Source organism: Peromyscus maniculatus, chromosome 21, assembly GCF_049852395.1.
Source record: "Peromyscus maniculatus bairdii isolate BWxNUB_F1_BW_parent chromosome 21, HU_Pman_BW_mat_3.1, whole genome shotgun sequence".
In the NCBI taxonomy this organism is placed as follows: Eukaryota; Metazoa; Chordata; class Mammalia; order Rodentia; family Cricetidae; genus Peromyscus; species Peromyscus maniculatus.
The window spans coordinates 13,244,036-13,255,508 of NC_134872.1; the positions used below are offsets into that span (position 1 = coordinate 13,244,036).

An 11,473-nucleotide genomic window follows, 5' to 3' on the forward strand; every position below is an offset into this window, starting at 1 on the left:
CTTAGCTGCCCCCGAGTGCCACCGAAGGCTTTTTGCAGTAGGTGGAGAAGTTTTTATCCAATCCCAGGCACATCTGCAGTCCTCCCCCTAGCTTCTAGAAGAGGATTAGCTGAGGTCAAATAAGAATGGAGAGGGCCAGATCATTTCCTCACAGGGTGTTGGCCTCGCCTTTGCACGCTAGGCTAAAGACCATCCCCATCCTGAGTCCCGGGCCCCGGGGAACTGGGTGAGGAGGCGGTTCCACTTCCTTTTTTTTTTTTTTTCTGTGTCAAGGATCTTCGAAGCCACTCCTCTCTCAGCCCGCTCCCTGAGGGGAGGGAGAGAAAGTGAACTGCAGGCAGGCAGACAGCACGGCTCTTGTGCCCCTAAACTCACCGATGGAAACACCCTTCATGTCCCGAGGTACGGGGAGGAGTTTGGCCCAAAAGCAAGCAAGTCCCAGGTACACAGTTCAGGTTGACTTGTGCAGGACTTCATCGGCAGCCCGCCTCTGATTGGCCCGAAGTTCTCATGAGCATCCAATGGGAGGAAAGGCTGTGATCGGGCTCTGGTATAGGATAAGAAGCCCTGAGGGTCTGGGTCCAGCCGTTCCCGCACGCCGTTGCTGCGGCTTCCAGCTCTGTCCCCAGAGGCAGTTCCCTCGCGGTCAGACGCCCAGGTTTGCCAGCGGCCACTCCTACAGCCTCCGCCATGGGCCTGGAGCTCTACCTGGACCTGATGTCCCAGCCCTGCCGTGCTGTCTACATCTTCGCCAAGAAGAACAACATACCCTTCCAGCTGCGTACCATAGACTTGCTCAAAGGTGGGCCGGGTTAGAGGGCTGGGCAGTCTGCAGCCTTGTGTACGGTGCACCTCAGCAGCCCGTGAACGGTCAGGCCAGGTGTGCAAACGAGAGGAAACGCCAGTCGCTCCCCGAAGGAAGCGGTTGTATCAGTTATCAGCTGCGGAGGTTTTTTTTTTTTTTTAAGCTTTGTTTTATGTATGCATGTATGCGTGTGTGTACGGATACCCCAGAAGGCCAGAAGAGGTCCTTTGGAGCTGGAGTTCTAGGTGATTGTGAGCCACCTGATGTGGGTGCTGGGATCCGAATGCAGGTCCTCTGAAAGAGCAGCAAGCACTCTTAACCACTTAGCTGTCTCTCTAGTCCCCTCAACTGTGAATTTTTAAAGAACCTTTGCCTGGTGAATAACATCCTTCCAAATACCAGATGCAAAGTCGCAGTAGAAGCTCTTGGGAGGAGGCGGGGGGTGGTGTTGGTGTGGGGGGAGAGCCAGGGCATGAAAATCCCACCTCCTGGCAGTGAAGAAGAAAAGCTGAACTAACTCGTTTTCTAAGTGGAGGATCCCCATCTTGCATTTCTGCATTCTGGGGCAGAAAAGAGTTGTTTTACTTGGGTGTGTGATCTTCCACTTACGACTCTTGTGTGTCTCTCCTACTCACCGGAATCAAGTCCCAGGCTTGCTTGCCATTCGTGTGTGTGTGTGTGTGTGTGTGTGTGTGTGTGTGTGTGTGTGTGTAGTGTGTGTATATGTGTGTATGTAGTGTGTTTAGTGTGTGTGTGTAGTGTTGTGTGTAGTGTGGTGTATAGTGTGTGTGGTGTGTGTGTAGTGTGTGTGTGTGTGTGTGTAGTGTGTGTGTGAGTGTGTGTAGTGTGTTTAGTGTGTGTGGTGTTGTGTGTAGTGTGGTGTGTAGTGTGTGTGGTGTGTGTGTAGTGTGTGTGTGTGTGTGTGTGTGTGTGTGTGTGTAGCGTGTGTTTTACTGGGGACCAAATTAGGATATCTATCATACATGCTCCCATTGAACTATACTTCCAGTCCTCTTTCTACTTATCATTTTGAGACAGAGTTGCTGACATGTCCAGGCATAGCACTCACTCTTTGCCCAGTCAAACGCTGAGCCCATGATCCTTCCGAGTTTCCCACAGAGCTGGCATTGCAGGCTTGCCAGGCCGACTTCACACGCCACCTCCCCTTCTAGAAGTTTGCTTTATGGCGGTTTCCAGTCAGCTAGAGGGCTGTGTGAAGGGACAGTGGGAGAGGCCAGCACTCAATCTCGCTGAAGCTGGAATGTTGCTCTGGTTAGCCTGAAAAACAAAACAAACAAACCCAAGAAGGAAAACCAGCCTCTGAAGCAGAACTCATCAGTGGAGGCAGGGCTACTGCTGGACACGGTCACAAGGGGACAGGCAGAGTTCAGCTGAGTCCTCCTGCTCTCCACTTGGGCCACAGGACAGGGGCTGCGCATGGGCAGTTTGTGGAAGGAGTGGACAAAGGTGATACAGTCCATTCAGTGGAAGGAGAGAGAGGCCCACAGTTGGATCTAGAACCTGGCTTCACCAAATGCCCCCTGACTCTTCTCATATCGACTGGGCAACCTCGCTTGTTATCATCAGATCTGGCTTAGGCACGGTGGTTGGGAGAGAGGCAGTGAGTTTGGTCTGGGAACTGCAAGCGAGGAGGGAGCTTTGAGGGCTTGGCACAGAAAAGGAAGAAGTGAGCTTCTAGAGGCCAGGTGGCTGAATGGGGCACTTAGTCCTGGCAAGAGCCGGCACATTGTGCTGAGAACTGAGATTAGAAAGGGCTGGAGCTCCAGGGGTGTGCACGGGTCACTTAGTCTGGTCAGAAGAACCCACCAAGTTCTTGCCTAGGATAGGAAGATGGATCCGAGCCCAGGAATGAGACTGGGTGTCTGCATAATGATGACGGTAAGCCATAACTGCACAGAATCACCTCCTTCCCAGACTCAAGCGGACACCCAGGCTTCACAGAGGTGAAGGCAAATGGATTTGTAGGATCAATATCTGTGATCCACTGGCCATCACGGTAACTTCCTCTTCCCTGAGGCTTCTTGTGGGAAACTGGTGCCTGAATGTCGGGAAGGCTGCAGGCAGACCTCGAAGAGCCTCGGAGTCCTCTTCCCTGACCTCTCTGGTCTCTCTGCAGGCCAGCACTACACGGACGACTTTGCCCAGGTGAACCCCTTGAGGAAGGTGCCAGCTTTGAAGGATGGGGACTTCGTCCTGGCAGAGAGGTAATGGGCTCCTGGCTTGCAGCCAAGCTGTGTGAGGCAGGCCACCTGCCTGGGCCCACGGCCAACACCATGGACTGTGGCTTCTGTGTCAGCCCCAAGGGGTAGATGGTCAGATCAAACTTAAACAGGTACCTGGGGCTTTTGAGAGGGTCTTTTGAAGCCATGGTATGCTTCCCTCCCTCCCTCCCTCCCTCCCTCCTTCCCTCCCTCCCTCCCTCTGCATTTTATGGATGAGGAAAGTGAGCCTGGGATATAGGTAGGCTGCCTCCTAGCTCCTCTCTGTTAGCCCAGCCCTCAGGATCAAGGACAGTGCCAAAGTGCCAAAGAGAGAGTGGCTGTGCCAGGCCCTGCAAATACCACATCTACCACAGATCCCGGGTGTGCGTGCGTGCGTGCGTGCGTGCGTGCGTGCGTGCGTGCGTGCATGCATGCATGGGGGTGGCGCTGCTTCCCTTGAAGCCAAAGGGGGGTCACCCATTGAACTTAGTTCTCTTCTGCTGAGCACCCAGGAGCACCAGCTCACTGCCCATCCTTGGAGCTCGAGCAGAACATCATCTGGGCCTGCAGGGAACTCACAGTTTGGAGGGAGGAGTGACAGGAACACGGCAGGTGGAGAGGGCACTGGAGAGGAGACAGGTTGGGGGTGTGATGTCAGGTGAGAGGTTAAGAGGGAAGCCTGCTTCCGAGGTGGCAAGCAAGCAGGACCTTCCAGTACTGATGTGCCAGGGATGTGGGCAGTGAGTTCTTGCTGGAAGGACCAAGGTGAAGGCCGTGCCGTTGGACCATGCAGGGGTGCAGGCCGAAGGGAAAGGCTTTGACCTTTCCTGTAGACAGGAAGGGCCTCAGGAGAATCTGAGCAGAGGCGAGCTCCCATCCCCCTTGTGTTTGAAAGGATCCCCAGGCTGGATCAGAAGGCATGTGGAGATTCAGGTACAAGACACTCTGGCCCTAGACCAAGGTGACTTAAGAAATGACCAGGGCGTGGGCTGGAGAGATGGCTCAGAGGTTAAGAGCACTGCTTGCTCTTCCAAAAGTCCTGAGTTCAATTCCCAGCAACCACATGGTGGCTCACAACCATCTATAATGAGATCTGGTGCCCTCTTCTGGTGTGCAGCCATACATGCAAACAGAACAATCTTTAAAAAAAAACCAAAACACAGTGTTTAAAAAAGAAAGAAAGAAAGAAAGAAAGAAAGAAAGAAAGAAAGAAAGAAAGAAAGAAAGAAAGAAAGAAAGAAAGTAAGAAAGAAAGAAAGAAAGAAAAAAAGAGCCGGGCGGTGGTGGCGCACGCCTTTAATCCCAGCACTCGGGAGGCAGAGCCAGGCGGATCTCTGTGAGTTCGAGGCCAGCCTGGGCTACCAAGTGAGTTCCAGGAAAGGCGCAAAGCTACACAAGAGAAACCCTGTCTCGAAAAACCAAAAAAAAAAAAAAAAAAAGAAAAAGAAAAAAAAGAAAAAAAGAAAGAAACAAAGAAACAAAGAAATGACCAGGGCATGTTCTCCTCCCCCCTGCGTTCCTCCAGTGTGGCCATCTTGCTGTATTTGAGTAGAAAGTACAAGGCCCCTGACCACTGGTACCCCCAGGACCTTCAGGCTCGAGCCCGAGTGGATGAGTACCTGTCTTGGCAGCACACGGCCCTTCGAGATGGCTGCACCAGGGCCATGTGGCAGAAGGTGAGCCATAGGGACAAAGGGGCAGGGTTACCTCTCGGGATGCATCGGAGACGGTGCTTCCGGTTAAACATGAAAGCTCTTGGCCCAGTGATATGCCTCCGTGGGTATAAAGGCAGTTGTCACGAGGCCTGACATCCTGAGTTCAATCCCTGTGACCCACAGAGAAGAAGGAGAGGGACCCCCATAAGCACGCTGTGGTGAGGGAGGCATGCACGTGCATGTGTGAGAGCATGTGTGCAATCACTCGAAATATAAATAAATAAATATACAAATTAAATTAAATGTTCTGTTTAAACTTTTAAACTTGGGGATCTTAGAACTCCAGCATGGAATGTCAAGAGTTTCATGCTAGTGGCCCTCCTGGGCGTTGGCTTTAGCCCAGTAATTCCCTCAACAGTGTGTCAACTACCCTGTCTCTCTTGAGAGGTCCCGCGGGAAGTGAAAGGGGATCCGGAGCGGGGACAGGAAGACCGCTGCTACACCGGGGGGGGGGGGGGGGGGGGGGGGGGGGGGGCTTCGTGTTGAGGTCTTGGTCCTGAGAGCCAGGAGGGACTTTACCCAGGAAAAGGGCAAGGAAAGGTCCTGGGAGCTGAGCTGGATGGATAAGAGGGCGACAAAAGATGAGCGTTGGGCAGAGCCAAACCTTTCTCTCTGCTGGTCCACCAGATGATGTTCCCCATGTACCTGGGACAGCCGGTGCCCCCCGAGATGTTGGCGTCCACAATGGCTGAACTGGACAGGTGCCTGCAGATGCTGGAGGACAAGTTCTTGCGGGACCAGGCCTTCCTTACCGGACCCCACATCTCTGTGGCTGACTTGATGGCCATCACGGAGCTGATGCATGTGAGTGCCGTGGAGTGGGGGGGGCAGGGGGCGACCTGGTGAATGAGGGTGGGTCCTGGGAGGGAGCTCTCGCTCATGCCGGCTCTCTGGCTGTGGGGCCCTGCATAAGTCACTTCTCCCTCTGAGCCTTGATCGTCTTCATCCAGAAAGTGAATTTTTAAAGTGTTTGATTAGCATATATTTTACTGCGCATAACAATGGAGTCTCGTGACGACACTTTCAGACGTGTACATAATATATTTGGATCACATTCACTCCTCGGCCATCTCTGTCCTCCTCCTGCTGATCTGTCTCTCACTAGCTTCCATTTTACTATCATGTTGGGGTTTGTGTGTGTGTGTGTGTGTGTGTGTGTGTGTGTGTGTGTGTGTGACAGTGAATTTCATCCAGGTGGCTTACAGGTGGATGGGTGAGGATTTGTTTACAAAGCATGGGCACCTTACCAGTGGCCACTGAAGAAAATGTCTCCCTCTCCCAACAACCATTATCCTCAGAGAGGGGTGAGACCCCAGGTGTCCATCATCGCTCCATGACAGGATGCTAATGGGCCCATATGCAAATGTTATGCTAATTCATTCCTGGAAGTCAGTGATCTATGTGACTCCTTTCCTGTTTCTTCAGTCTCTCATCTTCTTCCCCAGTGTTTCCTAAGCCTTGGGAGGCGTGAGATGAAATGCCTGATTTATGACTGAGCTTTTGACCATCACTGATTCTTAGCATTAACCAGTAAATCCTTAGAAATTCTTTCTTGGAGGCATTGAGAGGGGCCTCGCACATGGTGGAGGAGGGACGATGTAGTGGGGGGCGGGGGACGACGACACCGAAACCGGCCATGCTGCCTTGTAGATGGTGGACCTTAGCCCCTCTCCTTGGCTTCTGCTCCCTGCAGCCCGTGAGTGCTGGCTGCAAAATCTTCGAGAGCCGACCCAAACTGGCGGCATGGCGTCAGCGTGTGGAAGCCGCAGTGGGGGAGAACCTCTTCCAGGAGGCCCATGCGGTTATCCTGAAGGCCAAGGATATGCCTCCGTTGAAGGACCCCACCTTGAAGGAGAAACTGAAGCTCTCGGTGCAGTATTTGTTTCGCTGAGGGAGGAGCACGAACCCATGGCACCGTCAAGGGAAACGTCAAGGGTTATGCAAGTGAAGAGATGAGGCAGAATGTCTCTTTGGCTGCCACCGGGATATGAAGTCTCTGGCCCACAGTTTCCTTTAGACAGGGATGTGTTCCTTCTGTGTCCCCAACCCACTTTGTGCTGTGACATTAGCTTTTACCTGACCTCTGGAGGGAGCTACAGGGAAACACTGGGGAACTACTTACCAGGCCATGCTCCTCTTTTGAAACTTTACAAACCATTGAATGTGCAACCTTGCCCCACCCTCCAAGCCATACCTTTCTGACTGCATTCATTTTAGGCCCTCTCCTGCTCTCACATGGACACACACATGCTGCCCCCATCCCCATCCCTGCCCTCCCTGTGCCCGTGTTCTTTGCCTAGTGCCCTTCCTGTATTTTTTGACATTTGGCACCATGTGACCCCGCTGGGCTCCTCATTCCCTGTCCTTCCCTTCCTCAGTTTTAGCAGGCAGGATCTCTGACCCCTGGGTTGAGCACATGTCACAGATGGAGAGTGTCTAGGGAAAGGCCTTTGTCCTCTGGGTCTTTCTCTTCCCTCTGGGGTGATCCTGCCTGCCATAGACGGGGTGCAGGCCTGGTTCATGATGTTCCTTGCAGGGGTGGAAGTTTCTGGCAATGTCCTGACTTTCCACATGCGGCCAAGCAGTGTTGCTTGCTCCAAGTCTTCTAACGCTGACTGCTGTCTTCTGTGTGTCTCCAGCTCCAAATTGTCAAGCTACTTAATCTTGTGCCGTAGGGCCTCTGGCATGTGCATTACCTAATAAATAAATTGCTAACAGAACAAGTGATAGTCGAGTCTCTCTGCTCATTGGTTTCCGTTTCCTTTAGTATGCACACTTAGATCGCCTTTTTTGTTTTTTGGGGTTTTGGTTTTTTTTTTCAAGACAGGGTTTCTCTGCATAGCCCTGGCTGTCCTGGAACTCCCTCTATAGGCCAGGCTGGCCTCGAACTCACAGAGATCCGATGCCTCTGCCTCCTTGGTGCTGGGATTAAAGGCGTGCGCCACCACCGCCCAGCTCAGATTGCTTTGTTTTAAATGGCTTTGCTACCCTCTGGTGGACAATGGTTCATCACTCACAGAAGAGGCTACAAAGTCATAGGGACCAGGGAGAGATGCCATTGCCCTAGGGTCCTGCCCAGGCACACCTCATCCACAGGTGGTACTGTTGTGCCCAGGTCTCAAAGCCCCCAAGCAAGACCACCACAGAGCCAATATCCGATGCAAGTACACAAACAAAACAGCACGCTTGGCCCAACATCCACCATCCGACACAGCGGGTGGAGGAGAACGGCCCCGAGCACTCGCTTGAAGGGGTTTGTATAGGAAAAGTTTACATGCAGCTTGGGATTGGATGAGGGGGATAGGGGTGAGGCAGTTCTTTGAAGTTACTGACTGAACAATAAGCATGAGGTTACTGATGGCTAACAAGATTCAGGGCATCTACAGAGACATACATATTTTACTCCCAATGTCCTGCTTTTGTTGAACCCAGGATATATACATTCAGATTTGTTGTCCCAGTCCTACTCTCCTCTGAGGGCAGTTGAGCCCATTGCTCCCCATATTTTGTTTTGCCAAGTCCAGGATACATAGATTTATTGTCTCAGCCCTATAAGTTGAACTTCTGGTCACTTCTAAAACTGCTGGTCAGCAAATACCTTTGGAGGAGGGGAGGGGGAAGCCTCTCTCAAGACGGCTGCTGATTTTTCCCTTTCAATCCCTGGTTTCTTTTGATTGTTCAAAAGAAGTGTGGTTCCCATATTGAATTTGAAATTATCACCATCACTCAAGTAACTTTAAGCCAGCCTGGCAGTGTGAAGTGCCCTATAGAAACGTATACGTCGAGGGTGTTTAGCTGAGGTTGAAACAGCGCCCCCTGCTGGCCTGGGAGGGCCAGAGGCCCTGAAGCTACGACTTCGGTAATTTGGAGCCAGCGCGCATGATTGCAGAAGAGGAGTAGCCCTGGTAGCCAATCCAGGAGCGCCGTCGCTACCTGGCCAATGAGAAGCTTAGCTGTGGCCCTCCCCGCCCCCCAATGACCCGCCCCGCGCCCCCTTGCTGGAACCCCAGCGGCTCTCGGTGCAGTTGCTGTTTTGAGATCCCTCTCGCCGCCCAACATGCCATTCATAGAGTTGGAAACGAACTTGCCCGCTAGCCGCATACCTGCCGGGCTAGAGAAGCGGCTGTGTGCAGCGACCGCCACCATCCTGGACAAACCCGAAGACGTGAGCTAGGGTCGGGGAGCCCTGGGTGCGCGGAGGTAGTGGGCTGGGGGGGGGGGCAGACCTCCCCATGACCCTTACTATTATCCCCAGAGACCCCACCCGCCTGCTGACTTCTGACCTTCCGTGTCCCATCCGCCCTCCCCAGGTACCTTCCTGGTCACCCTTTCCAGGCGTGACCCTGGCGTGACTGACTTCCAAGGTTTACTAGCCAGTGCCCCAAACCCTCATCCTTCAGACCCCCCCACGTTAAGACTTCGGCGCGCCCGCTCCCGGAGGCCAGCCTGGCCTGCCCAAGATTCAGGATTTAACTTTTGTGTTTCCTGCAGCGCGTGAGTGTTACGTTAAAGCCTGGCATGACCTTATTGATGAACGGATCCACAGAGCCCTGCGTCCAGCTTCTGGTCTCTTCCATCGGTGTTGTGGGTACTGCAGAGCAGAACCGCAACCATAGCTCCGGCTTCTTCGAGTTCCTCACCAAGGAGCTGGCCCTGGACCAGGACAGGTATGTAAGGCTAGTCAGGGAACTTAATTTGGGACTGCTGTGCCTCCAGAGCAGAGATCCTGACTCCGGGTCCGCTGTATGAGGTTGGGAGTAAAATATATTATTTGCTGGTTTTAGAAAGCACCCCGGGACCTAGTGCAAGGAGATGCATCTGCTCAGTTAGGCACTGGAACGGTGGGTCTGTGATCAGAATGGTGGCAAGATTTTGATTCTTTTGAAGATCTGCAGCCATCCCTGTAAGCCCCGAGTAAGGATGGCTTGGGAAACCCCGTGTGTGTGTGTGTGTGTGTGTGTGTGTGTGTGTGTGTGTGTGTGTGTGTGTGTTTACTGAGTATTTGCTTATCTCAGAACTACTGCGATGATTGCCTCTGCTCTGTCTCTGAATTAGGATGTTTTCAGGGAGAACCCTTCCAGAGGGAATCTGGTTATGTCCTGAGGCAAAGACCTTTGGACTAGATAAGGCTCCAGGAGAGTCATGGGGTAGCCAAAAGACCATTGGCCCAGATAGCTAACTAAACACCTTGATTTGAGGGCTACCACAGCTGAAAGATCCCAGGTAAACCTGGACACAAACTATTTCCAATATGTAACCTTCTCTTCCATAAAAGTAGTGAGTGGGTCAGGCTAAATGACCTCCCTTCCTCACAAGAAGGTCCCCCCCCCAAAAAAAAAAAACCCTTACACTCTGAGGCAGCGTTAGAGTCTCATATTCCTGGGCCTACTCCATGCCTGTGAGGACCTAAGGGGATCATTTTGAAAGAACCTTCCAGAATAGGGTACTTTTTGGCTCAGGAAAGTTGGTAATGGCTGGTTGTGGTGGCTGCTCAAATTCCGTCCTTAAGTCTAGGAGACACACTACTTTTTAGCAGTACCATTCTCCTGCTCAGCATGGGTCAGGATCTCTACGCCCATTATCCCATTTGATCCTTACAAGTGCTTTCCAGGGTCTTCGTGGACAGATTTGGTATCTTCTTGAGGTAGATAACTGTATTAGACCAACTTTACAGATGGGAACCTAAGGCTTCAGCCCTTCAGCACGGCTCCCCTGGTGCCAGACTGTTACTAGGCACTTCTTTTTATCTCTGTGATTGATGAACCATTTATTCCACAGATTTGAATCACGGTTGACCTTTGCCTGGCTTTGAGCTGGGCTTTGATTAAAAACTAAATGGCCTGAGCACTGGGCATGCCCACAGGAGCCTGCAGTTAGAAATAGGAGGACCATATCCAGCCTGACATATGCAAGTGTGCACAGAATATACTTGACGTATTCGTACCATCGTGTTATGTCTGTCCTGGGCCTATGCATAGCCATCATCTTGCACCTAACTGTGTTGGTGCAAGGATCATTAACTGGGGTGGGCGGACTGGCACAATACCCTGCGGGCTGATATGGGCTGGCCTGGCATCTTACCTGGGCATGCCTAGGGACCTTGGCAGATGAGGAGTTTGCCAAGGAGCTGACATCTCTTTTTCTGCTCCCTAAAGGATAATTATCCGCTTCTTCCCATTGGAGCCCTGGCAGATTGGAAAGAAAGGGACTGTCATGACGTTTCTGTGATTGGAACAAAGAATCCAGAGCCTGTCCAGAGCCCTTCTAGAGAGACCTCCGGACAGAGTTGTGGCCTGGTAGTTACCACTGCCAAATGCTTCCTGTGCGTATATGGCTTCACTGTCTGTAGTTTCACTCCCCCCCACTTCCCCAGCCTCCCTCATGAATAAATATGAAATTAAATAAATGAAGAGGACATAATCCCAACATAACTTCTTTGCTTCTGTATTCGCCTCGTTGGCATCCTGGACACTCAGGAGAATGTGATTTGTTCATGAGGGCAAAGGATGGGGTGTTATCTGTTCATGGGGCTGCTGTTTGAATTTTGCTGAAATCTGGGGTGGAGGGTTTGGCCTGGAAGGCCTGCTTTCTACACTCATGTGCAGACCATTGGGGACATGAGAACATCTGGTTTGGCCTGGTGTAAAGAGGATCTTTACCTTGGCCTGGGCTATTGCTGTTGACTGCTGAGCTGGGCCTGGAGAATGAGGCTGGCTGCAATCCAAGGACCA

At 52.2% G+C, this 11,473-nt stretch overlaps 2 protein-coding genes across 3 annotated transcripts; both read left to right on the top strand.

The window, feature by feature from the left end:
• The first annotated feature begins 305 nt into the window (after nt 1–305).
• On the top strand, nt 306–7,465 carry LOC143266694 (glutathione S-transferase theta-3). 2 transcript variants are annotated; one of them, XM_076558627.1, is made up of 5 exons: nt 308–802; nt 2,943–3,030; nt 4,553–4,703; nt 5,370–5,546; nt 6,436–7,465. In XM_076558627.1, exons 1-5 carry the CDS (start codon nt 691–693, stop codon nt 6,631–6,633), a joined length of 726 nt encoding a protein of 241 aa, XP_076414742.1. In that variant the 5' UTR covers nt 308–690; the 3' UTR covers nt 6,634–7,465. The 2 variants fall into 2 exon arrangements, with proteins under 2 accessions (XP_042122450.1, XP_076414742.1); XM_042266516.2 differs by lacking the exons at nt 2,943–3,030; nt 4,553–4,703; nt 5,370–5,546 and having other exon boundaries at nt 306–802.
• Nucleotides 7,466–8,737: 1,272 nt separating this feature from the next.
• Nucleotides 8,738–11,173, top strand: LOC102927621 (D-dopachrome decarboxylase). The gene is made up of 3 exons (XM_006979084.4): nt 8,738–8,907; nt 9,234–9,409; nt 10,898–11,173. Exons 1-3 carry the CDS (start codon nt 8,800–8,802, stop codon nt 10,968–10,970), a joined length of 357 nt encoding a protein of 118 aa, XP_006979146.1. The 5' UTR covers nt 8,738–8,799; the 3' UTR covers nt 10,971–11,173.
• Nucleotides 11,174–11,473: the final 300 nt, after the last annotated feature.